The sequence below is a fragment of the Dipodomys merriami genome, unplaced genomic scaffold, assembly GCF_024711535.1.
Source record: "Dipodomys merriami isolate MVZ:Mamm:240054 unplaced genomic scaffold, mDipMer1.0.p SCAF_99, whole genome shotgun sequence".
Lineage (NCBI taxonomy): Eukaryota > Metazoa > Chordata > Mammalia > Rodentia > Heteromyidae > Dipodomys > Dipodomys merriami.
The window spans coordinates 2931689-2957104 of NW_027206612.1; the positions used below are offsets into that span (position 1 = coordinate 2931689).

The 25416-nt window shown below is 58.7% G+C and overlaps 3 protein-coding genes across 7 annotated transcripts in view; 2 read left to right on the forward strand and 1 right to left on the reverse strand.

The window, feature by feature from the left end:
* Positions 1-257: 257 nt before the first annotated feature.
* Rnaseh1 (ribonuclease H1) lies at positions 258-9590 on the forward strand. Its single transcript, XM_070014629.1, has 8 exons — positions 258-457; positions 1886-2001; positions 2569-2727; positions 5413-5512; positions 6551-6605; positions 7432-7516; positions 7982-8106; positions 9195-9590. The coding sequence occupies exons 1-8, from the start codon at positions 330-332 to the stop codon at positions 9279-9281; spliced, it is 855 nt and encodes a 284-aa protein (XP_069870730.1). The 5' UTR covers positions 258-329; the 3' UTR covers positions 9282-9590.
* Positions 9591-10878: 1288 nt separating this feature from the next.
* Adi1 (acireductone dioxygenase 1) lies at positions 10879-16539 on the forward strand. Of its 3 annotated transcripts, XR_011370353.1 has the most exons (5): positions 10879-11036; positions 13294-13413; positions 15663-15842; positions 15978-16311; positions 16349-16539. XR_011370353.1 is itself a non-coding variant. In XM_070014632.1 (4 exons), exons 1-4 carry the CDS (start codon positions 10917-10919, stop codon positions 16095-16097), a joined length of 540 nt encoding a protein of 179 aa, XP_069870733.1. In that variant the 5' UTR covers positions 10879-10916; the 3' UTR covers positions 16098-16539. The 3 variants fall into 3 exon arrangements, 2 of the variants coding, with proteins under 2 accessions (XP_069870733.1, XP_069870734.1); XM_070014632.1 differs by having other exon boundaries at positions 15978-16539; XM_070014633.1 differs by lacking the exon at positions 15978-16311 and having other exon boundaries at positions 16312-16539.
* A 4395-nt stretch (positions 16540-20934) lies between these two features.
* The window catches only part of Trappc12 (trafficking protein particle complex subunit 12), a 63541-nt gene continuing 59059 nt past the window's right edge, over positions 20935-25416 (reverse strand). For all 3 annotated transcript variants that reach the window (XM_070014679.1, XM_070014678.1, XM_070014680.1), the window contains exons 10-12: positions 22875-22975; positions 21866-21953; positions 20935-21680 (exon numbers count right to left, since the gene is read on the reverse strand). In XM_070014679.1, the coding sequence (XP_069870780.1) occupies positions 21438-21680; positions 21866-21953; positions 22875-22975 (432 nt within the window). In that variant the 3' untranslated portion in view covers positions 20935-21437. The remainder of the gene's footprint in view (positions 21681-21865; positions 21954-22874; positions 22976-25416) is intronic.

Consider the following 25416-nt stretch of genomic DNA (forward strand, 5'->3'; position numbering starts at 1 on the left):
GCTCCTTGGTGGTCTCTGGGGATCCTTATCTGGGCACAGGAGAGCCACCTTCCCAGCCCTGTGCTTCTTGTGAGAGGCATTTGTTGAATTGATCTGCTCACTTAGTAACTGTGGATAGCTTTGGTGTTTGAGTGTAAGCAGCCAGGACTGGGCTTGAACTAGGGCTTGTCCTGCGAGGCCCCGCCCCTCGGCAGGCCCCGCCCCTCGGCAGGCCCCGCCCCGCTCCCGCGCGTCATCTCTCGGCGCCGACCCCGGAAGTGGGCCCTGTGTTTCCGGCGCACGGGCATGGCCCCTGAGCCAGGATGCGGCCCCCTGAGGCTCGGTGAGCGATGCGCTGGCTGCCGCCGCTGGCTCGCAGGGTCGCCGTGTCCGCCGTGGGCTGCAGCCGGGGCTGTTACGGGCTCGCCATGTTCTACGCGGTCCGAAGGGGCCGCCGCACCGGGGTCTTCCTGAGCTGGTGAGTGCGGGGGCCGGCTGGGCGGCCGTCCTGTCCCCGCCGGAGTCCCCGCCGTCCCCGCCGTCCCGCGGGGAGCCCGGCTCGGCGGCCGTCCTGTCCCCGCCGTCCCCGCCGTCCCCCCGTCCCCGCGGGGAGCCCGGCTCGGCGGCCGTCCTGTCCCCGCCGTCCCCGCCGTCCCGCGGGGAGCCCGGCTCGGCGGCCGTCCTGTCCCCGCCGTCCCCGCCGTCCCGCGGGGAGCCCGGCTCGGCGGCCGTCCTGTCCCCGCCGTCCCCCGTTCCCGCCCGCGGGGAGCCCGGCTCGGCGGCCGTCCTGTCCCCGCCGTCCCCCCGTCCCGCGGGGAGCCCGGCTCGGCGGCCGTCCTGTCCCCGCCGTCCCCGCCGTCCCGCGGGGAGCCCGGCTCGGCGGCCGTCCTGTCCCCGCCGTCCCGCGGGGAGCCCGGCTCGGCGGCCGTCCTGTCCCCGCCGTCCCCGCGGGGAGCCCGGCTCGGCGGCCGTCCTGTCCCCGCCGTCCCCGCCGTCCCCGCGGGGAGCCCGACTCGGCGGCCGTCCTGTCCCCGCCGTCCCCGCCGTCCCGCGGGGAACTCGGCTCGGCGGCCGTCCTGTCCCCGCCGTCCCCGCCGTCCCGCGGGGAGCCCGGCTCGGCGGCCGTCCTGTCCCCGCCGTCCCCGCCGTCCCGCGGGGAGCCCGACTCAGCGGCCGTCCTGTCCCCGCCGTCCCCCCGTTCCCGCCCGCGGGGAGCCCGGCTCGGCGGCCGTCCTGTCCCCGCCCCGCCCCGCCGTCAGAGGCAGGCTCGCCCCCACCCCCACCCCCACTCCGCCCCCTCCGCTGGCGTCGGGCGAGTCTGCGCGCGCCGTGGTTGGTGCGCGGCCGGGCTCTTCCTTCGAGCCTTCGTGACCGTGGAAGGGCTCCCGGCCGGGATGATCAGGTTTTCCGTGTCGGCCAAGTTTCAGCGGGAGCTCGAGATACCTGTCATTGTCCGCCCCGCGTGTTGACATGCAGACATTCTCAGAAGCCCGGATCCACGGACGTGGGGTGGGGGTGCTTGTGGTTGGTTACTGTGGTCTCGGAGCTCACCGGGCAGAGAACTGGCGGGAGCAGGACTTGAGGCCCTCAGCACGGGGCAGCCACTGTTGAGGAGAAGCCTCTCAGATCCTAACCCTTTTGCTGCCATAAAATGATGAATACTTACCCTTTGTTCAATGACTACATTTGAAGGCGCTTTGAGTTTGAGGAAAGCCTCCATGTACTACTGGCTGCGCATGTGTAGCAGGAAACAGCTAACATAAAGCTAGAATGAGGCCGACCTTTTACCTCAAGGAATGGAAGCCTATCACTTGTAACATTATTCTAAAGCTAAGACAATTTCAGTTTGTTAACCTGTTTAAAAAGGGATAGAGAGAGGAGAGAAATGATGGGCACACTTTTCCAGGAACGAGTGTCGTCAACAAGTGGACCGATTTCCTGCTGCCAGATTTAAGAAATTTGCCACAGAAGATGAAGCCTGGGCCTTTGTCAGAAACTCTGCAAGCCCTGGTGGTTCAGAAGGTACTCTCCTGTCATCTCTGTGGATCTTAACCCGTTCAAAGCCTTTTCTGCCCCAGATGTCATCGTCAGCGGAGGTGTACAGAGAAGATGGTGTGACCCCATCCCTTTACCTGAGTTAAGGGTAGTCAGTAGCAGTGGTAGAAACACACTAAGTAAGGCTCAGATCTGTTTTGTGTTTAGAAGTGCCACAGTTCTCAGTAGAGCCTAATTTCCTTCACTCTTCTTTGTAGTACTGGCTTTGAACTTAGTCTCATGCTTTTTAGGCAGATGCTCTACTGCTGAACCACATTCCCGGCCTGTTTTTGCCTTGATTATTTTTGTGGTATGTTCCTGTTTCCTGCCTGGGCACATGCCTAGAACATGACCCTTCTATATTTTGCTTCCTGCTGCAGCTGATTTCACACTATATCCCTCTACCCCTTTTTTGTGCTGGTACTAGGGCTTGAACTTGGGGCCTTATGCTCTTGTTTACCTTTTTCTGCACACAGAACTTAACAGAACTCTTGGCTCTCAATTGAGCATTTCATGTTGTTTCTGGCTCATGATTAGACTCTTATTTTTTTTTAGACCAGAAAAATACACGTGAACATGAGCCACAGGTAGAGGCCAGCAAGCGACTTCGGGAACCTCTGGATGAAGATGAAGGTGTAGAGCCGTGTGCAAAGCATAAGAGACAGAGCTCAGAAGTGACACCTGTCATTAGCAAAGACACATTTTCTTATATGGGTATGTCGTGAGCCTTAAAATTTTAATATGACATTATGAAAATGCAATAGAAGTATTATTCCAAATTTTCAAATGGGAGTAATTTGAGCTGTTCTTTGTCCTCATTCTTTTCTGTAATGGTTATTTAGATAACCCTAATATCACTTTTATAGTTGATAAAGTAGTACAGAATTACTAACTTTTCTGATGTTCTTTGGAAATTGAATGTGTATGTATATGTAGATGTTTCACAAACGAAAAGTACTGTATCTTTTTTTTTTTTTTTAATTTACTAGTTGCTTTGGTGGGGAGCAGTAATGGGGCTTGAACTCAGAGCCTTGAACTCTCTCTCAGCATTTTCTTTGCTTGTTCATGAGGCTTGAACTCAGGGCTTGAGCACCATCCCTGAGCTCTTTTGTTCAAGGCTAGTGATATACTACTTTGAGCCAAACCTCCACTTCTGGTTTTTGAGTGGTTAATTGGAGATAAGAGTTTCATAGGAAGCCTGGCGCTGGTGGCTCACGCCTGTAATCCTAGCTACTCAGGATGCTGAGATCTGGATCATGGTTCAAAGCCAGCCCGGGCAGGAAACTCCTTGAAACTCTTTTTTTAATTTTTGTTGGTTGTGGGGCTTGAACTCTGGGCCTGGGCGTTGTCCTTCAGCTCTTCAGCTCAAGGCGAGCACTCTACCACTTGAGCTACAGCGCCACTTCCGGTTTTCTGTTGGTTTATTTGAGATAGGAGTCTCACGGTCTCTCCTGCCCGGGCTGGCTTTGAACCGCGATCCTCAGATCTCAGCCTCCTGAGTAGCTAGGATTACAGGCGTGAGTCACCAGCGCCCGGCAGTCCTTGAAACTCTTTTTTTTTTTTTTTTTTTTTTGTCGGTCGTGGGGCTTGAACTCTGGGCCTGGGCGCTGTCCCTCAGCTCTTCAGCTCAAGGCGAGCGCTCTACCACTTGAGCTACAGCGCCACTTCCAGTTTTCTGGTGTTTTATTGGAGATAGGAGTCTCAGGGTCTCTCCTGCCCAGGCTGGCTTTGAACCGCGATCCTCAGATCTCAGCCTCCTGAGTAGCTAGGATTACAGGCGTGAGCCACCAGTGCCCGGCTGTCCTTGAAACTCTTATCTCCAATAAACCACCAGAAAACCAGAAGTGGCGCTGTAGCTTAAGTGGCAGAGCACTAGCCTTGAGCTGAAGAGCAGAGTGACAGTGCCCAGGCCCAGAGTTCAAGTCCCATGACCAACCAAAAAAAAAAGAGTCTCATGGGGACTTTTCTGCTCTAGCTGGCTTTGGACTGTGACCCTCAGATCTCTCAGCCTCCTGAGTAGCTAGATTATAGGCGTGAGCCACCAGCATCTGGCGTCCTTAGCTTTTTTGATCAAGACTGGCACATACCTTTTGAACCATAATCCACGTCTGGCTTTCCAATTCGGGACATGACCCATCTGTGTCCAGCTTTCTGTCCTCCTTTTTATTTTGTGCTGGTTATTCTGCTTCCTTTATGCCTGGCCTGGGATCCACCTGTAGTTTGGATAACATGCATGTGCCACCATGCCCAGCTTCTCTCTGCTGTGATGGAGTCTCGAGAACTTTTCTGGACTGGCCTGGGACCACGATCCTCCCAGACCCAGCCTCCTGAGTAGTGAGAATCATGATTCACACCTCCTGAGGTGTGAATCATCATGCCCAGATGTCTTGGGGAGGAGGGGACTTACCAGCAGGAATGGGAGGAGCCGTGGCTTAATGGAGTGAAGAGCTGTTCCCAGTGCGCTGACCACTGCGTGCAGCACACGGCCCCTCACCGAGCGCCCTGCGTAGTGCAGCCCTTCCCCTTCATCACAGGGTCCTGCTGAGCCTCTGTCCAGCTCACCACTCTCCTCTGGACAACGCTGCATGCACGTGCGGCCTTGCCTGCACCTCTGCCCTGAAGGTAGTGACCTGGCCTCTCGGGCCTGCGAGCAGCCCTCTTCCACCTGGCCTGGGTGGCCTTGGTGTGCTAATTAGTGCATCTGTTGGAGAGAAGGAAGTGCAGCAGCCACATGGCAGCAGAGCAACTGTGCTGGAAAAATGAGAGCAGTGTTTGCCAGAGGACCGGCCCTGGGTGGGAGTCATCATGATGACTGCTTTCTCTGGAAGGGCAGTGTGCTGAGAGCCAAGGCCCCACACAGAGGGCCAGCATCGCGGTCCACTGACCCCTGGTGTGGGGTGTAGCGGCATTTCTTGCCGTTGAGTTCTCTAGCTTTGCACAGTGACCAGCCTGGCAGTGGACAGTAGAAAGGGCTTGTGTCCTGTGTCGAATTCCACATGCTTTCCTGTCAGAGTGGCCCTCTCTCTGCAGCTATGGTGTAGAATTGCTCACAGCCGCCGGGCGCTGGTGGCTCACGCCTGTAATCCTAGCTACTCAGGAGGCTGAGATCTGAGGATCGCAGTTCAAAGCCAGCCCGGGCAGGAGAGACCGTGAGACTCCTATCTCAAATAAACCAACAGAAAACTGGAAGTGGCGCTGTAGCTCAAGTGGTAGAGCGCTCGCCTTGAGCTGAAGAGCTGAGGGACAGCGCCCAGGCCCAGAGTTCAAGCCCCACAACCGACAAAAAAAAAAAAAAAAAAAAAAAAAAAAAAATTGCTCACAGCCTTAGCAGGGGGCTAGGGGTGGTGAGCTCGGGTTCTAGCGTGGCCTATCCAGCATCTCTCATTGCTCTTCTCCCAGGAGATTATGTCGTTGTCTACACTGATGGCTGTTGTTCCAGTAATGGGCGCAGGAGAGCGCGGGCAGGAATTGGCGTTTACTGGGGACCCGGCCATCCTTTGTAAGTAAGCAAAGCTGAATTATTGAGGCATCAAGTTTAACCAAGTCACACTCTATAACACTTGTGAGAAGATGAGGTGGAATCTGCCTACTGGTTGATGATTTGGGGATCTGAAAGGTAATGAGCCTTGGCATGGGCAGTGGGAGAGCAGCCTGACGTGGGTAGCACTAAACTGCTTTTTCCTCCAGTGTCAGGTACTCAACCCCAGCATTGGTCCCTGACCCTAACCCCTAGGAGTCTCCTTCCCACTGATGAGTCTTTTTTTTTGGTCGGTCGTGGGGCTTGAACTCTGGGCCTGGGCGCTGTCCCTCTGCTCTTCAGCTCAAGGCAAGCGCTCTACTGCTTGAGCCACAGCGCCACTTCTGGTTTTCTAGTGGTTTATTGGAGATAAGAGCCTCATGGACTTTCCTGCCCGGGCTGGCTTTGAACTGTGATCCTCAGATCTCAGCCTCCTGAGTAGCTAGGATTATGGGCATGAGCCACTGGCACCCGGCTCCACTGACAAGTCTTTATACCAGATGGCCTCACTGCCTGCAGCTCAGGACTCACATTCACTGGGAGCCGATTCTAGAGGAGTGGCAAGTTCAAAGCCAGCCTGGGGTATATAGTTGCGCCTCATAAAAAGAAAACTTGACCTCTGCCTTCTAGTGTAGTGTTCTTCCTGTCTCAGAATATGGTGTTTAACAAAGTCTTAGTGTTCTTGGTTGGACTTTAAACCACTATGTGTTTACATAGCTTTTATGTTTATAATAAAAAACATACACGAGTAGTTGTCACCTATTGAGTAGAATTACTTTGCAATCTACCTTTTCCTTTTGTTATCTTTTGCCAGTCCTGGGCTTGAACTCTGGGCCAGGTGCTGTCCCTTAGCTCTTCAGCTCAAGGCTAGTGCTCTACCACTTGAGCCACAGCACTACTTCTGGCTTTTTCTGCTTATGTAGTGCTGAGGAATGGAACCCAGGGTCTCATGAATATAAGGCAAACACTCTACCATTGAGCCACCTTCCCAACCCCTTGTTTTATACTGTTTTCAAACAGAAATGTTGGCATTCGACTTCCTGGACGACAGACAAACCAAAGAGCAGAGATCCATGTAAGTTTCTGGTACTGTAGGTGGCACACTCAGCATGACCATGTGTGGCCACAGCTACAGCTGTGTGGTTAGCATCCTTAGTGTTCTTTGAGTAAGCATAGAACCTTTATATTCCCTTATCTTTGTATCTGTATAGAGGACATACTCAAGTCCAAAGACTTTTTGGCATTAGTAACAAAACTGAAAACTAGGAATTTTCTTTTTTTCTTTTATTGGGTCCGGTTGTGGGTTCTGAACTCTGGGCCTGGGCGCTATCCCTCAGCTCTTCAGCTCAAGACTAGTGCTCTACCACTTGAGCCACAGTGCCACTTCCGGCTTTTTTCTTTGTGTTTATATGGTACTGAGGAATCGAACCCAGGGCCTCAGGCACGCAAGGCAAGCACTCTACCACTGAGCCACCTTCCCAGCCTGAGTGTGGAATTTTCTAAAAAGGTTGTGTAAACTGAGTGTGGGCAGGTGCTGATTGAGTACATGCTTAGCCTAGAGTCATCACTGTGGTTCCAGGGAAAGGAGAGCTGTTTTTTTTTTTTTTTTTTTTTTTTTTGAGGGGGGGGGGTCCGGTCATGAGGCCTGAACTCTAGGCCTGGGAGCTGTCCCTCAGCTCTTCAGCTCAAGGCTAGCGCTCTACCACTTGAGCCACAGCGCCACTTCTGGCTTTTTTCTTTTTGCTTATGTGGTGCTGAGGAATCGAACCCAGGGCCTCATGCATGCAAGGCTAGCGTTCTACCACTGAGCCACCTTCCCAGCCCAGGAGAGCTGTTTTGGGTGGGAGGTCAATCAGTCCCAGCTGGGTAACAAGTTCTCACGGTAAACTTGTATTTTCAAGGCGGCCTGCAAAGCCATCGAGCAAGCCAAAGCCCAGAACATCAGCAGATTGGTTCTGTATACAGACAGCATGTTCACCATAAATGGTGAGCCTTCGGCTTCTCTTGCCGTTTCTGGTTACTGGGAGAAACAGGCTGTCTCCCTGTGGCAGGATTGTGTTGGAGGAGGGACGGGAGATGGGGCCGGTCAGGTGGGGCTGAGCAGCACTGAGCCCCACCCAGCCCTGCTGTCACAGGCACGTGGCTGGGCTGTGGTGGTACCTGGAACTGTGTGTGCGTTTCTTGGGTCGGATCGCGGGAACTGGCATTTTTGGGGATGTGTGCCTAGAAGTTTGTGGGATGGTTGAGAAGCCAGGGAAGAGTCTCTGGCTGGGAGCTGTGGGTTGACACTGTTAAAGCAAGGGAAGAAACAGGCATTACAGGCATGTGCCAAGTCCTTAGCAAGTAAGGCCGGTTGGAGACGTTGAGTCCAGACTGGTAGCTCAGCAGAGGAGCACTGCCAGGGAAGAGGCTGCAGGGCCTCAGTGGATGCAGTGAGCACCGCTCTCCCAGGGATAACCAACTGGGTTCAAGGCTGGAAGAAGAACGGGTGGAGGACAAGTGCGGGCAAGGACGTGATCAACAAGGAGGACTTCGTGGCTCTGGAGCAGCTCACCCGGGACATGGACATCCAGTGGGTGAGTGTGCGTGGGTGTGGAGTCCAGTGAGCGGGTGGGCTGTGGGTGTGGACGTCCAGTGGGCGGGCGCGCTGTGTGTGTGGACGTACAGTGGGCGGGCGCGCTGTGGGTGTGGATGTCCAGTGGGTGGGTGTGCTGTGGGTGTGGACGTCCAGTGGGCGGGCGGGCTGTGGGTGTGGATGTCCAGTGGGTGGGTGTGCTGTGCGTGTGGACGTCCAGTGGGTGGGTGTGCTGTGGGTGTGGACGTCCAGTGGGCGGGTGTGCTGTGGGTGTGGACGTCCAGTGGGCGGGTGTGCTGTGGGTGTGGACGTCCAGTGGGCGGGTGTGCTGTGGGTGTGGACGTCCAGTGGGCGGGTGTGCTGTGGGTGTGGACGTCCAGTGGGCGGGTGTGCTGTGGGTGTTGATGTCAAGTGGGCGGGTGTGCTGTGCGTGTGGACGTCCAGTGGGCGGTGCGCTGTGGGTGTGGACGTCCAGTGGGCGGGTGCGCTGTGGGTGTGGACGTCCAGTGGGCGGGTTCCCTGTGGGTGTGAATGTCCAGTGAGTGGATGTGCCGTGGGTGTGCATATGTGGATGTCCAGTGCCTGTGTGGACATCCAGTGGGTACATCATGTGCTGTGGTGTGGAGGTACAGTGTGTGCATGTGTCTGCTTACTAGGCCAATAAGAATGAGTTCAAACCTCAGTAGCCTTGGGGTCCTACCTACTCAGGAGGCTGATGCAGGAGGATTGAAGCCAATCTGGGCAATATAGCAAGACCCAGTCTTTAAAAGAACAGAGCAGACGCTAGTGGCACATTGGTAATCCTTGCAGTTTGGGAGGCTGAGATTAGGTGGATCTTCGTTCAGGGCCAGCCTGGGCAGGATCACTTCTCAGTAGTTGGGGACTATGGCACACACGTCATCCCAGCTGCAAGGGAGATTGAGATTGGGAGGATCGAGGTTCTGGGCCAGCATGGCAGAAAAATCTGCAGGACTCCATTTCAACAGAGAGAAGCTGGGTATGTTGATGCGTGCAAGCTCTCCCAGGTACAGACTGTGTGTCTGATATCCTTTGAGGAATACAAGGAAAATGTGTTCTTTATCTTAACAGATGCATGTTCCTGGTCATTCGGGATTTGTGGGTAATGAGGAAGCTGACCGATTGGCAAGAGAAGGAGCAAAGCAGTGTGCAGACTGAGCTCTGTGAGCCTGGGCCAGTGCTGCTGCTTCCGCTGGCTGGCGTTCACGGAGACGTCCACAGTGCCGCCATGAGCAGCACACAGGGTGCTCCGCTGTGGGCGTGGTACGATGTGACAGGACGCAGGATGACATGATAAGTGACCTGCTGTGACACATGTGGCTCTACGTGCGGCACAGTTCAGCAGTTCCCTGAGACTTCAGCTTTAGAATGACTGCACTTGATGCTCTTCTGGTTTATCTGTTGCTATCTGGCCCCAAATAGTTGGGCTTAGACTTTACTAAGGAATCAATAAAACATCCTTTAAAAGATGCAGGCTGCAGGTCTAGAAGTATTCTGAAAGTTTTCATTTACCTTTCAGTTTGAGGTTTCAGCCTCCTGACAAAATGTTAGCAGTGGTGTTTGTGGAGGCCTGTAATTCCAGACTCGGGAAGCTGAGGCAGTAAGGACCACAAGTTCCATGCTAGCTGGGGCTTCCTGGCTCTAAAGAAACAAAAGTAGCTGGCCTGTGTTTTTCCCGTTTCTCAACTCCGTTTAATACAAGTATATACAAACAACACAAAGCACTGGGTGAGCGCTGGTCTGGTTTGTCTTTAGTTGACTTCAGGCTGTGGGAGCTGGAGTTGAGCCTGGGTGGGTTCCGGGTTGGGCTAGGAGGACACCCCCAATCCAGGGCACCCCTGAGCCAGGGGAGGGGAGCCAGGGGCGCCCGGGGGCTAGTGCAGGGCACCCTGCTGGAGCCCCAAGCCTGAGACAGCACACATTCCCATACATACACCAAGCCCACCCCGACATGCACACCGTTCGGGGACCTCATCCCCGCCACACGGACTGTCTGCTGCCCCGGCCGCCCGGGCTGCACCCCCGAGTCTGCAGGCAGGGGAGAACCTGCAGGAGGAGGGACGGAGCCGCAGACCCCACGAGTGTGGGAGACGCTGGCCCCAGGCCGATGGCCGGCCCCAGCAGAGTACCCACCTGCTCCCCGGCCCGCGCGGGGCAGCCTTTAGGTGAGAGCCGGGGCCTTTCCAGAAACTTCTAGGGCCTCAGACTTGGCTTCCCACCGTTGTAAAACGGGAGTGGGGCTGTGACTTGGGGAGAAAGCTGTTTCTCCTGGGACCTCACCCAGGTGAGGAGGTGAAGTTTTGTGCTGGGGGCTGAGGGGTGGGGGGCAGCAGCCCCCCTAAGCCAGGGCCGCCCGCCCCGCCCCTTCCACCCGAGCCGCCTGCGCTGGGCCGCCCGCCCCGCCCCTTCCACCCGAGCCGCCTGCGCTGGGCCGCCCGCCCCGCCCCTTCCACCCCCGCCCCTTCCACCCGAGCCGCCTGCGCTGGGCCGCCCGCCCCGCCCCTTCCACCCCCGCCCCTTCCACCCGAGCCGCCTGCGCTGGGCCGCCCGCCCCGCCCCTTCCACCCGAGCCGCCTGCGCTGGGCCGCCCGCCCCGCCCCTTCCACCCGAGCCGCCTGCGCTGGGCCGCCCGCCCCGCCCCTTCCACCCGAGCCGCCTGCGCTGGGCCGCCCGCCCCGCCCCTTGCCCTTGGTCCCCGCCCCACCCCGCTAGCCCCGCCCCGCTAGCCCCGCCCCCTTGCCTCCTAGCCTTCCCTTCGCGCCTTCCCCCGCCCCGTCCGTCCCCGCCGCCGCCATGGTGCAGGCCTGGTACATGGACGAGTCGGCCGAGGACCCACGGCGGCCCCACCACGCCGAGCCCAGCCGCCCGGTGGGCCTGGAGCAGCTGCGCCGACTCGGCGTGCTCTACTGGAAGGTGCGGGCGGGGGACCCGGCCGCGGGAGCCGGCGCCTGCGCACGCTGCGAGGGACGGGCGCGCGCCGGGGCGCGGCGGGCGCGGGGCGCTGCGCGTGCTCGGCGTGCGGCTGGGGGTCGCACTGCGCACGCTCGGCGTGAGGTCGTCTTGCGCGTTTTCCGTGTAAGGCTGGGTGGCCCGCCGGGCTCAGGTCGCGGTGCGCATGCTCGGGGCGGCGGGCGCGGTGCACTGCGGACCCGAGGGCAGGGCGCACGGGGTTTAGCCCAGTAGCCAGGGTGGCCTTGAACTCTCGACCATCCTGGGGGGATTTCCGCCTCGCACTTTCCCCCGCATGGGGGTGGGGCGCGCACGCGGGCCCCCGCGTGTGCGCGTGCGCGTGAGCGCCCCCGCCCTCGCATTTGCCCCCTGTCGGGTTCACCGCGCAGGCGCCCCCTGGCGGGCCCGGCCGGCAGGAAAGTGTTGATGTTACTAAAACTCGGTTTATTCACAGTCGGAACCGAGGTATGGAAGCGCTGCACCCGGGATTCTCACCACCGTTGGCAGCTAAGGGCAAGGAGGACATAACAGGCTAACTTCTTTTTGGTCGGTCGTGGGGCCTGAACTCTGGGCCTGGGCCCTGTCCCTCAGCCTTCCGCTCAAGGCTGGCGCTCTACCACTGGAGCCACAGCGCCACTTCCGGCTTTCTGGTGGTGTGTTGGAGATCAGAGTCTCATGGATCGTGTCCGGGCTGGCTTTGAACCACGATCCTCAGATCTCAGCCTCCTGAGTAGCTGGGATGACAGGCGAGAGCCACCCGCGCCAGGCCTGGAAGATGTTCTTATTCTGGGAAGGAGAGCTAAACTGAACAGCTCACAATTCTCATAGGCTCCACGCAGCTTAGGTGGAGTTAGCCCACACCCAGGATTGAAGTCCGAGTTCTGTTAAGCCAGGACTGGAACTCTCTGTGTTCTCAGTGTTTCCAGAGGAGGCATTCTAACTCCCAACTTTCAGAGTCTCACAGCTTGTGTTTTCAGGCTCTCAGACGAGGTGACATTGGGCTGGACCTTAAAGGTAAATTGTGATAAAACGCTGAGAAGACGTTTGGAAGGACTGGCCAGACCTAGGATGTGCACATGTGAAGGGTTTTTACTCTTACTACTAATTATAGTTGAGAAGTGTGGCCCGGGCACCTCCCTTGGCATGGTGTGGTTAAGAGGAGCACAGCCAACAGTGCTGTGGCTTATAATACTGACTTCCTTAAAAACGGGTTGGCAGGGAAGCAGGAAATGGGTAATGGAGGGGAGGAGGCTCCTGTCCTGCTTGGGCCAATCTTGGCTGGCATGCGGGGTGGAGGTCCTAGCCGGGCCTGGCTGGCAGGGCAGGATCTAGCTGGCGTTTCCACCAGCTGGAAGAGGGGCCTAGAGATTCACCGGGATGGGGGAGGGGCCTAGAGCTTCACCTGGCCGGGGATGGGGGAGGGGCCTAGAGCTTCACCTGGCTGAGGATGGAGGAGGGGTCTAGAGCCTCACCTGGCTGGGGATGGAGGAGGGGTCTAGAGCCTCACCTGGCTGAGGATGGAGGAGGGGTCTAGAGCCTCACCTGGCTGGGGATGGGGGAGGGGCCTAGAGCTTCACCTGGCTGAGGATGGAGGAGGGGTCTAGAGCTTCACCTGGCTGGGGATGGAGGAGGGGTCTAGAGCTTCACCTGGCTGGGGATGGGGGAGGGGCCTAGAGCTTCATCTGGCCGGGGGATGGAGGAGGGGTCTAGAGCTTCACCTGGCTGGGGATGGGGGAGGGGCCTAGATCTTTTTTTTTTTTTTTTTTTTTTGCCGGTCATGGGGCCTGAACTCTGGGCCTGGACGCTGTCCCTCAGCTCTTCAGCTCAAGGCTAGCGCTCTACCACTGGAGCCACAGCGCCACTTCTGGCTTTTTCTGTTTATGTGGTGCTGAGGAATCGAACCCAGGGCCTCATGCTTGCAAGGCATGCACTCTACCGCTGAGCTACCTTCCCAGCCCCAGGGGCCTAGATCTTTACCTGGCTGGGCTGGAGGAGGGGTCTAGAGATTCACCTGGCCGGGGGATGGGGGAGGGGCCTAGAGCTTCACCTGGTCCTGACGTCAGAGGTGAGGAGGGTGCAGGGGCTTGCCGGCGGGGGGCGGCCCGCACCGCGCCTGCGCCTGGCGGCGTCCCGGGACGCGGCGAGCCCACGCGAGGAAGGGGAGAAGGGAGGATGGGTGCTCGGGGCTGACGCCGGCTGCTCCCGGTTCAATCTCGCCCAGCTGGACGCTGACAAGTATGAGAACGACCCCGAGCTGGAGAAGATCCGCCGGGAGAGAAACTACTCCTGGATGGACATCATCACCATCTGCAGAGAGAAACTCCCCAACTACGAGGAGAAGGTGAGCAGCAGGCTGGGCTGGGGCTGGGGCCGGCGGGGGCGTGGCTCCGCAGAGGGGGCGTGGCCCGCGGAGGGGCGTGTCTGTGGGGTGTTGGAGGCTGTGGAGGGCGTGGCCCGTGGAGGGGGCGTGGCCCGCGCGGTGTTGGAGGCTGTGGAGGGCGTGGCCCCGTGGAGGGGGTGTGGTATGGCCAGGGCTGTGGGGAGCAGGGGCGTGGCCCCGAGGAGGGGGCGTGGTCAACAGAGGGGCGTGTCTGCGAGGTATTGGAGGCTGTGGAGGGCGTGGCCCGAGGGGGCGTGGCATGGCCAGGGCTGTGGGGAGCGGGGGCGTGGCCCGCAGAAGCTCAGGACTTGCCGTGGCCTCCGGGTGCCCGGATTTGCGCAGCGCTGCCCTCCCAGTGCTTTGCTTTCCTTGTGCTTTTTTTGCCAGCCATGGGTGGAGCTTGAACTCTGGGCCTGGGCGCTGTCCCTCGGCTCTCCAGCTCAAGGCGGGCGCTCTACCACTTAGCCACAGCGCCACTTCGGCCTAATCTGTGTATGGTGCTGAGGACTCGAACCCAGGGCCTCATGCGTCTGAGGCAGGCACTGTACCACGGAGCCACCTTCCCAGGCTCCCCGCACTGACGCACCCGTGCTGGCAGTGGGGCTTCCTCCGGGTGCTCCTGGCGTGCTCCCAGCTCTCCCTCCCTCCGTTCTTCCCGCAGCTGGGCTGTCTGTCTGTGTCTCTCAGGGTGTTCTTGCAGCTGGGCTGTCTGTGTCTCTCGGGGGGCTCCCCGCAGCTGGGCTGTCTGTGTCTCTCGGGTGTTCTCGGGGCTGGGCTGTCTGTGTCTCTCGGGGGGCTCCCCGCAGCTGGGCTGTCTGTGTCTCTCGGGGTGTTCTCGGGGCTGGGCTGTCTGTGTCTCGGGGTGTTCTCGGGGCTGGGCTGTGTGTGTCTCTCGGGGTGTTCTTGGAGCTGGGCTGTCTGTGTCTCTCGGGTGTTCTTGCAGCTGGGCTGTCTGTGGCTCTCGGGGTGTTCTCGGGGCTGGGCTGTCTGTGTCTCTCGGGGTGTTCTCGGGGCTGGGCTGTCTGTGTCTCTCGGGGTGTTCTCGGGGCTGGGCTGTCTGTGGCTCTCGGGGGGCTCCCGGCTCTGGCCGCAGCTGGGCTGTCTGTGTCTCTCGGGGTGTTCTCGGAGCTGGGCTGTCTGTGTCTCTCGGGTGTTCTCGGGGCTGGGCTGTCTGTGTCTCTCGGGGGGCTCCCCGCAGCTGGGCTGTCTGTGTCTCTCGGGTGTTCTCGGGGCTGGGCTGTCTGTGTCTCGGGGTGTTCTCGGGGCTGGGCTGTGTGTGTCTCTCGGGGTGTTCTTGGAGCTGGGCTGTCTGTGTCTCTCGGGTGTTCTTGCAGCTGGGCTGTCTGTGTCTCTCGGGGTGTTCTCGGGGCTGGGCTGTCTGTGTCTCTCGGGGTGTTCTCGGGGCTGGGCTGTCTGTGTCTCTCGGGGTGTTCTCGGGGCTGGGCTGTCTGTGGCTCTCGGGGGGCTCCCGGCTCTGGCCGCAGCTGGGCTGTCTGTGTCTCTCGGGGTGTTCTCGGGGCTGGGCTGTCTGTGTCTCTCGGGGTGTTCTCGGGGCTGGGCTGTCTGTGTCTTGTCGCCAGGCTGTCGTGTCGGCTTCGCAGGCTGGGAGTCTGTGGCGCTCAGCGGGCTTCGTCCTCGCACGCTGGAGGCCTGCGTGGGCGCCTGTGCCCGAGGCCTCACGATTTCAAAGACCACTCGGCCTCATGGGTTCCCTGGTCACCGACGAACTCTCTGCTCGCCGTCCTTTCCTCTGCGCTCCAGGCGTGGCGCGCGCTCCTCTCCCATGTGGAGGTGGGCCGAGCTCGCTCTCTTGAGTCATCTCTCCCCTTGGTGGAGCTGAGGATTGAACTTGGGGCCTCAGACTTGCGAGGCAGTCACTTTACCACTTGAGCCACAGCTCCATTTCCAGTCTTTTTGGTGGTTGATTGGAGAGAAGGGTTTCAGGGACCTTCCTGCCCGGGCTGGCTTCCAGCGGTGATCCACAGGTCTCAGCCCCTGAGTGGCTGGGGCGCCAGCGGGGGCCACCGGAGCCCGGCTCAGCTCTGCTCCCAAAGTCCCCGCTGGCTGCAGTGCTGGTGTGGGGCGTTGGGCTATGGGTGTGGTGGCGGGTCGTGGTCATGGTGGAAGGTCGTGGTCTTTGAGGGTGGGCCGTGGGCGGTCGCGGGTGGTGGGCTGTGCTCAATGAACAGCTCCCACGCCTCCCGTGGCAGCTGAAGATGTTCTACGAGGAGCACCTGCACCTGGATGAGGAGATCCGCTACATCCTGGAGGGCAGTGGGTACTTCGACGTCAGGGACGAGGAGGACAAGTGGATCCGGATTGCCATGGAGAAGGGGGACATGATCACACTTCCGGCCGGCATCTACCACCGCTTCACGCTGGACGAGACGGTGAGAGGAGGCGCGGAGCCCTGTGAGGTGTGGGGTGTTGCCGTGTCCCCGAGGACGACGCAAGGTGTGGGGCCCTGTGGTTAGCATACAGGAAGCGAAGCGTGGTGCTGAGAGTGGGCGGTGTCTGTTCTCTAGAACTACGTGAAGGCCATGCGGCTGTTCGTGGGAGAACCGGTGTGGACAGCCTACAACCGGCCCGCTGACCACTTTGCCGCCCGGGAGCAGTACGTGAGGTTTCTGGCAGAGACAGTGTAGTGGTGGCCACGCTGGTGACGCCCCACCATACCACGGGAGACCCCCTCCCCCAGCAGGGAGGCCACGCCATGCCTGCCAATCAGAAGTTACTCGTTCCTCTGCTTTTATGTCGTAGACTTAACAAGTAAATCATTTCGATGTGAGATTATCTGACCAGAATATTTATAGAGGGACTGTAAGACTGATTTTCCCAGATTTCTCTGATTCAACCAAGGTTCGTGTTGAAGCAGTGTGCATCTGTAACAACCAAGGTTCGTGTTGAAGCCGTGCGCATCTGTAACAACCAAGGTTCGTGTTGAAGCCGTGCGCATCTGTAACAGGACGTGAGTCCTTAGTGTCTGCCGGCAGCGCCCGTGGCCGGCACTGGCACTGGGCAGGTGGGAGGCGAGTTCTCCTAGAGGGTGCTTTGTCCTTGTTCTAATAAAGCAACCCATGTGCACAACGCTGAGCTGTGTTCGTTGACATCCGAGCAGTGTCTCCCGGCTGGCTGACGTGGCCCTCGCCATTCTGTGAAGATTCAGTATGAATGTGGCTGGTTTGATCCCCGTGTTAGCGATTCGGTATGAACGTGGCTGGTTTGTTCCCTTGTCTCTGTGGATTCGGCATGTATGTGGCTGGTTTATTTCACCCATGTTAGTGGATTGAGTGTGACATGGCCAGTATGTTACCTGTGGAATGAGTATGACATGGCTGGTATGTTACCCGTGTTAGTGGATTTTCGGTGTGACGGTCTTGCTTTCACAGCTGGGAGTTACATGTTATTGGGAGAAGCCATACATTGTTTTCCACCCCCTTGTTCTGGGGCTGGGGTGAAATTGGAGGTAGATGTACTCAGCCCCTATTTTTTTTAATGTTTTTTGTTTGGGTCTGGTCGTGGGCCTGGGCACTGTCCCTCAGCTCTTCAGCTCAAGGCTAGCGCTCTACCACTTGAGCCACAGTGCCACTTCCGGCCTTTTTTTTTTTCTGCTTATGTGGTGCTGAGGAATCAAACCCAGGGCCTCATGCATGCAAGGCAAGCGCTCTACCACTAAGCCACCTTCCCAGCCCATCAACCCCTATTTTTGATACCAGTAATCACACATGCACACACATGTAAGTACACACACACACACACACACACACACACACACACACAGGTTCTGAGATAGCTGTTATAATTGTTGATCAGCCTCTTGTTTGAGAATGTGCCTGTAATCCTAGCTACTTAAGAGGCGGAGATCTGAGGATCACAGTTCAAAGCCAGCCTTCGCAGGAAACTCTGAGACTCTTATCTCTAATAAACCACTCGGAAGACCGGAAGTGGCACTGTGGCTCAATGGTAGAGCGTTTGCCTTAATCTGAAGAGCTGAGGGACAGCGCCCAGGCCGAGTTCAACCAAAAAAAAAATATGTTTGCTGTTTATCTTATTTCTCAGAGAAAAGCAGATGGTGATTTATGTGCACAGCTCACAAGCCTCCTGTTGTCCTTTTTGGTACAAAGCCTTGCTCTGTAGACCTGTGTGGAGCTCTGCCTTTCTCCCTCCACTTTTGAGTGCAGGGATTACAGGCCTGTACCACCACACCTGCTCCACCTTGCATTCACCATGTGGCTTCCAGTGGGGTCCAGCACATTTGATTGGCTGGCTTTTGCTGTGAGCATCGCTGTGATAGGCTCTCTACAGGAGGGGGTGGGACTTCAGGTTTGCATCTGATTTTCCCGTGATGGGGTCGGTTTCTGCACCCAGGCCTGGCTGTGAACTTGCTGCCCTGCCTCCCCTGAGCTCGGATCCCTGGCATGTTCACTACTGCTTTAAAGAATTGCCAGGTGCCGGTGGCTCACACCTGTAATCCTAGCTACTTCAGGAGGCTGAGATCTGAGGATCACGCTTCAAACCAGCCCCGGCAGGAAAGTCCATGAGACTTATGTCCAATAAACCACTAGAAAACCAGAAGTGGCACTGGGGCTCGAATGGTAGAGTGCTCGCCTTGAGCCGAAAAGCTGAGGGACAGCGCCCAGGCCCAGAGTTCAAGCCCCACACTGACAAAAAAAAAAGAGGTAAAGAATTCAGAGAGAGAGAGAAAAAAAAGAATTCAGAGAGAGGTGAAACGGGTGCTGCGTGACCGGGCAGGGAGCAAGTGTTTGTTTCCTGGAAGGGCAGGAGGCCTGTGTACCCCTGCCTGGGACTCGGCCCTGAGCTCTGCCCACAGCGGAGCCTCGGTGCTGGGGCGCAGCAGCGTGGTGTACGTATGGCTGCTCTGTCTCCCTGGGCTTCCTCTCCCTCCCCAGGGAGGGGAAGCCGGCACCAGCCAGGAGTCCTGGGGTCTCAGGTCCCACCCACTTCTAATAGCAGAGCTGTTCTCTCATCCCGGGCTGACGTTTCCTTTCCTTTGTGTTGATGCTGGGTGGGCAGGGTGGAAGATGAGTTGGATAGTAGGTGGGGAGGCAGGTAGGGGGTAGGTGAATGGATGGTTGGGAGGTGGGCGGGTGGGTGTAGGAGGGTGGGTAAGTAGGCGGACAGGTAGGTGGCTGGTGGATGGGTGGGTAGACGGGGAGGGGGGTGGATGTGTGGAATCACGCTGTCATGATTTGAGAATGTTAAATGTGTACAATTTTCTTTTAGAAAGCCTATCCTGTAAGAGGTTTTAGAAACATCACATTTCATGACAAGAATGTCTTTACATAAAAGAGAATAAAAACACTGGGGTCTTTGACACTCCTTGGTGCTGAGCTCTTCCCACAAGCCACGGTCCCAGGGCCTCGGTGTGCCAGCACGGGCCGCGGGCCTGGGGGCGCTGGTGAGCAAGCACGGCTGGGTGTTCCCTCAGTGCCAGGCCAAGCTCCCCTGAGTCTCACTGAGCTTCTGCCGGAGGATTGCCAGCTGGACCCGCGCTGACCCTCTGCTCTGCAGAGGCGGGGCAGTGCGGTCAGGCCCCGCCCCCCGGCACCGGTGTTGGTTGGTGTGAGAGAAGATGGGCAGAGTGGGTGGGGAGGCCGAGGTCCCAGTGCTCTGGGAAGGCAGCAGCGGCACAGGAGGCAGGCGGCCCACAGATTTGCCCCGGTGCTGCGGCCAGGGAGGGTGCAAGCCCTGGAGCCCCGCTGGTGTGGCGCTCCTGACCCCAGGCAGGAGGGGTCCTTCTTTTCTGGTTCTGCTGATCTGATGGCCTTAGGAGAAAGTTCCTGAGGAACCTGCGACGCTGTCACCCGGCACTGGGGAGCTGCGGTGCTGGCACTCAGCCTCCCAACCCCCGCTGTGCGGAGCCTGCATCCTGCCCCCAGGCCTGCTGTCTCTGTGCTACGCTGGCAGCGGGGCGACGTTTGTGCCAAGTACTCGCACTGGGCATTCTGCAGTTAGACTGAGGCAGCAAGGCCTCAGGCCCGTGTCTGACTTGAGCCAAGTGTAGGAAGGAAGGGGCGTAGCCTCTGAAGCGGAGTGCTCTCCCTTGGCCCCTGGCTCGCCCGGGGTGGCGCCGCCACAGGACCCGGGCCATGCTTCACAGCGTGTGCCACTTACAGGGCGCCCGATGCCCTCCCGCACGGAGGTGGCGGCGGCTCCCCGAGTCTGCAGAGATAAACCCCTCCGCGCCCCCCCCCCCCCCAGCATGGGCTCTGTCATACCCTCACAGGGTCTCACTGACCGGCACCTGCAGCAGGTCTAACGCCAATATTGGCTAAATCTCCTGCCTAAGGACACAAGATGCATTTGCATCTCTTTCAGCTCACATCTTCCAGGTGCTGGGGATTCAGTTACCGAGGCTGCTGAGCCTCCTTCACCCAAGAAAAAACCAGAGCTTGCACCTGCTTCCGAGAACGAGGCTCTCGGCTCCTGTCACCCGTAACTGCACGTGTGGCCTGCACACCTGAGTCTGCTCAGCAGCGCTCTCAGCAGCAGCGCAGGGCTGGAGCAGAGGCTTGTGGAACGTGTGTGTGGTGTGTTGAGTTCTGAGCAGAGGGGAGGGGAGGACTGCCCCAGGGCAGGCCCTGTGTGACCAGCACAGGGAGTGAGGGGCTCTGGACTGCCAGGCAGCTGCTGCAGGGGGGCGGGCGGGGGGAGAGGCAGGATGGCAGAGGGGCCAGCGGCACAGGCCGGTCCAAGTGTCTGCTCCCACGAGGCCTTCTCCCACAGCGACGGGGCTGTGGTGCTGGGGTGGGGGGCGGGGAAGAGGGGGCGTGTGGCTCCATGCCCAGCCCACCCTGCTTATGCAGTGCTGAGTCTGCCTGTCAGTCACACTGTGTATGGTGTTGCAGTCAGTGTGTCAGAGTGTGCAGCGGTCGCTGTCAGTATGTCAGTCACACTGCATGCAGTGGTGAGTCCACGTCAGTCACACTGCGTGCACTGGTGAGTCTGCATGTCAGTCACACTGCACGCAGTAAGGAGTCTACGTTAGTCATACTGCTCGCACTAGTGAGTCTGCATGTCACACTGCCTGTGCGGTGGTGAGTCCACGTGTCAGTCACACTGCCTGTGCGGTGATGAGTCCACGTGTCAGTCACACTGCATGCGGTGGGGAGTCCACGTGTCAGTCACACTGCCTGTGCGGTGGTGAGTCCACGTCAGTCACACTGCCTGTGCGGTGATGAGTCCACGTCAGTCACACTGCATGCAGTGGTGAGTCAGAGTGTCAGTCACACTGCGAATGCAGTGGTCTGTGTCAGTCACACTGCATGCGGTGGTGAGTCCACGTGTCAGTCACACTGCATGTGGTGGTTAATCTGCGTGTCAGTCACACTGCGTGCGGTGGTGAATCAATGTGTCAGTGGTTCTCCTCCTCAGCCCCCACCACTGGCCAGGTCCCTTGTGTTCCGAATGGAGCGCAGGCTGCTGTGGCTAACGGTCCACTCAGGACACTGGGCTCCTGCAGACACTTCCAGGGCACATTTATTTCAGAACGGAGGAGGAGCGTGCACACGCATGGTTGCAGGAGGTGGCATTCCCAACGGTGCCGTCTTCTTCCTCCTAGAACACCCACGACCTGCACAGGACATCCGCCCGTCTTGGGGATGGTGGCCAAGAGGCAGGAACTCGGGGTTTCTGGGGAGCCTCAGCCCCACCTGCCCTGGGGCGCGGCCTCCACTACGGAGCCTTGGGGAAGCTTCACACCTAAGGACATGCCCTTGTGATCGGAGCAGGTGTCCCGACCTGACTTCAGGCAGGAATGATACACTCGTGCTACACGCCCAGGCTGAGCCCACCAGCCTGTGCTCTCCGAGTGCCCCCTTGGCTGGTGGGGCAGCCGCTGGCTGACTCGCCCACCCGCGTGCCGGGAGAGAGGCTTGCCTTCAGCTGCCGGTGGCAGCAACGCACGCGCTCCCGTCGACAGGTCCAAGGCCCCGGCCTCCAGGAGAGGCGCAGGAGGCCGCGGGCTAGGCCAGCTTGAGGCACTGGGCGTTGAAGCTGTCTCCTTCCTTGCTGGCCACCGCCTCCAGCAGGCTCTGCTTCTTCTGCATGCTCCGCGAGGACTCGAGCTCGTACATGGTGGTGAGGTTGAAGAGCACGCTCTCGTGCAGCCGCTGCCCCGGCTCCCGCTGCACCATGGTCTCCAGCTGCCGCAGGGACTCCTTGAGCTTCCCCAGGTACAGCAGACACACGGCGGCGTTGTTGTTGGCCTGGAGGAGGCACGGGTGTCCAGACGCCCTGCCCGAGTCTGGGGCTGCCCTGCCCCCCCCCGGGCGCCGCCCCCAGCAGCACTGCAGAGGCACGGCCTTCACGGACCGCATGCATGTTTGCATCTGCCAACGGCAGCAGGCCGGGGCGCTGCGGTGCCCCGTCTGCCTCCACGCAGGCGCCTTACCACTGCGTTGGTGGGGTCCATCCTCAGAATCTCCGTGAAGAATCGGTGGGCTTCCGCGAAGTTATTCTGGCCGAGGTGCAGGAAGGCTCTGCGGGGGTGAGTGGCGGGTAAGACGGGCCTGGGAGGGCCGCCGCCAGTGCACACCCCGCCGGGGCGGGAGGGCTGAGCACGCATGTGCTGCTGCCCACACAGCCTCCAGCCAGCCAAGACCACTTCCCACCCACAGTCAGCCTCTGCGGAGCCTCCAGCCAGCCAAGACCACTTCCCACCCACAGTCAGCCTCTGCGGCCGCCGCTGAGATGAGATCCGAGGACAGGAAAGTCATGAGACTCTTACTGCCAGGCCAAAAAGCTGAAGGTGGAGCTGTGGTTCAAGTGGTAGAGCGCTGGACCTAGACAAAAAGGCCGCAGACAGCTCCCAGGCCCTGGGTTCAAGCCCCAGGACCGGTACCTACCACACTCTGCCCCAGCTTGCCCCTGCTCGGGCCCACTCCCGACGCATGCCTCTGGGCTCTTGGCACTTGCCCAGTGCTGTATTTACCCATGTATCTGGGGCTGTGTGACGCTGTAAAAAACTACCTCAACATCTCAGCGTGACCCGAGGCAGCGATGTGCCAGACACGAACCTCCATTCAGCGCTCACACAGGGCCCTGCGCGGCCTGCGGCAGCATGAAGGGGTGCCTTAAAGTCGAATTTTCTAACTAAAAGAACTGGCCTGTTAGTGTGCAGAAAGCCTTGGATTCGATTCCTCAGCACCACATTCACAGAAAAAGCCGGAAGTGGTGCGGGCTCACGTGGTAGAGCGCTCGCCTTGAACACAGAGAGCTCAGGGACAGCGTCCAGGCCCTGAGTTCAAACTCCAGGACTGGCAAAACAAAAAGAACAGGGCCTTGACTGTCGGAGGTACCAGTGAGCCCTTGGCGGGGACGGCGGGGTGCTGCTGGGAGGGCGCCCCCCACCCCACCCCCAGGAAGTCAGGATCAGGACCCGCTCACGTGGAAGTTCTCACCTGTTCATCAAGACCATGGTTTTACCCTGCAGTCCGTCCAGCTTCTGGGCCACCTTCTCAACCTCTTGAAAATACTTCTCAGCGGTTTTGATGTCTCCAATCTGCGTTGACAAAATCATCTCCTCACTCCGGTGGCAAGTCAGATAGGAAAGCCGCACCCCCACAGTGTGGGTATGGGGCCCTGGCATGGAGCCGGTGGGAGTCTGTCTGTCTGAGGAGTCTGGGCGGTGAGGCCGTGGTGTCGGTGGGAGTCTGTCTGTCTGTCTGTCTGAGGAGGCTGGGCGGTGAGGCCGTGGTGTCGGTGGGAGTCTGTCTGTCTGTCTGAGGAGGCTGGGCGGTGAGGCCGTGGTGTCGGTGGGAGTCTGTCTGTCTGTCTGAGGAGGCTGGGCGGTGAGGCCGTGGTGTCGGTGGGAGTCTGTCTGTCTGTCTGAGGAGTCTGGGTGGTGAGGCCGTGGTGTCGGTGGGAGTCTGTCTGTCTGAACAGTCTGGGTGGTGAGGCCGTGGTGTCGGTGGGAGTCTGTCTGTCTGTCTGAGGAGGCTGGGCAGTGAGGCTGTGGTGTTGGTGGGAGTCTGTCTGTCTGTCTGAGGAGGCTGGGCGGTGAGGCCGTGGTGTCGGTGGGAGTCTGTCTGTCTGTCTGAGGAGGTGGGTGGTGAGGCCGTGGTGTCGGTGGGAGTCTGTCTGTCTGTCTGTCTGAGGAGGCTGGGCGGTGAGGCCGTGGTGTCGGTGGGAGTCTGTCTGTCTGTCTGAGGAGGCTGGGCGGTGAGCTGTGCGGAGCAGCCTGCTCCCCTGAGAAGCTCACTCGCCGCACACACTGGCTTTAAAAGTCCACCGCTTAGAATTAAGCAGACAAACATCTAATTCCATAAAATTAAAGTGCTTAAACTTCTGGTGTGATACGTAGGCCCCGCCCACCTGCCCCACCCCAATTTGGTTGCTGTGACTCGCGAGAGGGTAGTATTTTGAGCAAATATAGACAGTCCCCACAGTGAAACACCACTGGGCCCCGGGGTGGACGACCACAGGCTGTCCCCCGCCCCCCAACCCAGATTCACTGCTGTGTCAGCATCAGTACGGAGACTGTACGCTGTACGTGGCCGCATGTGCAGCAGCGGCGTGTCGGGCCCTGTGTGTCTGGTTCACAGCGCAGGAGCACACAAGCCTCTCTCTGGCTCTCACTGGCAAGTGCCCTGCGGCCTGTGAGCATGTCACAGACACCCAAATGGCCCCTGCAGGAAAAACCTTCCCCACCTTCTCTTTCAAGTTATTCCAGGGCTGGGAAGACGGCTCAGCAGCAGAGTGCTCGCCTAGCATGCAGGAAGCCCTGGGTTCGAAACAGAAAAAGCTGGAGTGGTGCTGTGGCTCAAGTGGTAGAGGGTTAGCCTTGAGCACAAAAGCAGCTCAGGGACAGTGCCCAGGCCCCGAGTCAAGCCCCAGGACTGGCAAAATGAATAACTTATTCCAAACCAGGGGCTCACGCCTGTTATCCTAGCTACTCAAGAGGCTGAGATCTGATGACCACAGTTCGAAGCCAGCCAGGGCAGGAAAACCCTTGAGACTCACATCACCAATCAACCATCAAAAGTGTAGAGCACCAGCATGGGGTTGCTAAGGGGCAGTGCCCAGCCCTGAGCTCAGGCTCCAGTGTGGCACACTGAGTTATTCGAGCGACGTTCCAGCTTCAAACCTGGAAGGAAACTTCCCTTAGAAGGGTGCTGTGCTCCGGCAGCTCCAAGTGCCGGTCATCGGCTGCTCAGGAGTCTACAGCACACATGCCACACATCCTTGGAAACTGGACCCCTTGACTACAGGTGTCACAGAGTGCAGCCAGCTCTAACAGCAAAGATGAAGGAGTGGTTTTCTTTAGGAAACAATTCTGCTAGAAACCCATTTAAAACACATAAGTGTACAAGAGTGACTCTCAATCATCATTTAGTGTGCTCTGCACTGTGTATACAACTAGCCCCACCCATGGTATGCCAAACCCACACCCAATGTTTTCTGGTTGTAACCAAAACCCCACCAGCAAATGACTTCATTCCTTTAAAGAGTTCACTTACACTTCAAAGAAAAGGGGCCTTTGTCCCTTTCTCAGGTTCCTAAGAAAGTTGCATGTACAAAGCAGTTGAAGTAATCCTCCGGATGACGGGAGACGGGCACTGGCAGGACCTGCGGTGCCCACGGCTGGCTGGGCACCTCCCCTCTGCGCTTCCCCACGCTGCGTGTAGACTCTGCCTTGCCTTCAGTCTCTAGCCATCTCCCCTTGCTCCCTTTCCTCTCGTCTGCCCGTCCCTGTCTGCAGATCTACCCACTTTGGCAGGGCAGGCCCATGGCCTCTCCGGCGCTTCCTGCTCGCTGTCTGAAGGAGGCCAGGCGTCAGACAAGAGCAAGGCCCTAGTGGTTATGGATGGCCTGCAGCTGTCCACAAGCAGAAGAGGACGCCGGAAGCGCTGTGGTGAATGGTGGCGATGTCTGCAGCTGAGTGGTCACGGCTGAGTGCACGCTCCTCTCTCCTCAGAAGGTTCCAGGGGTGCTGCATGTGGG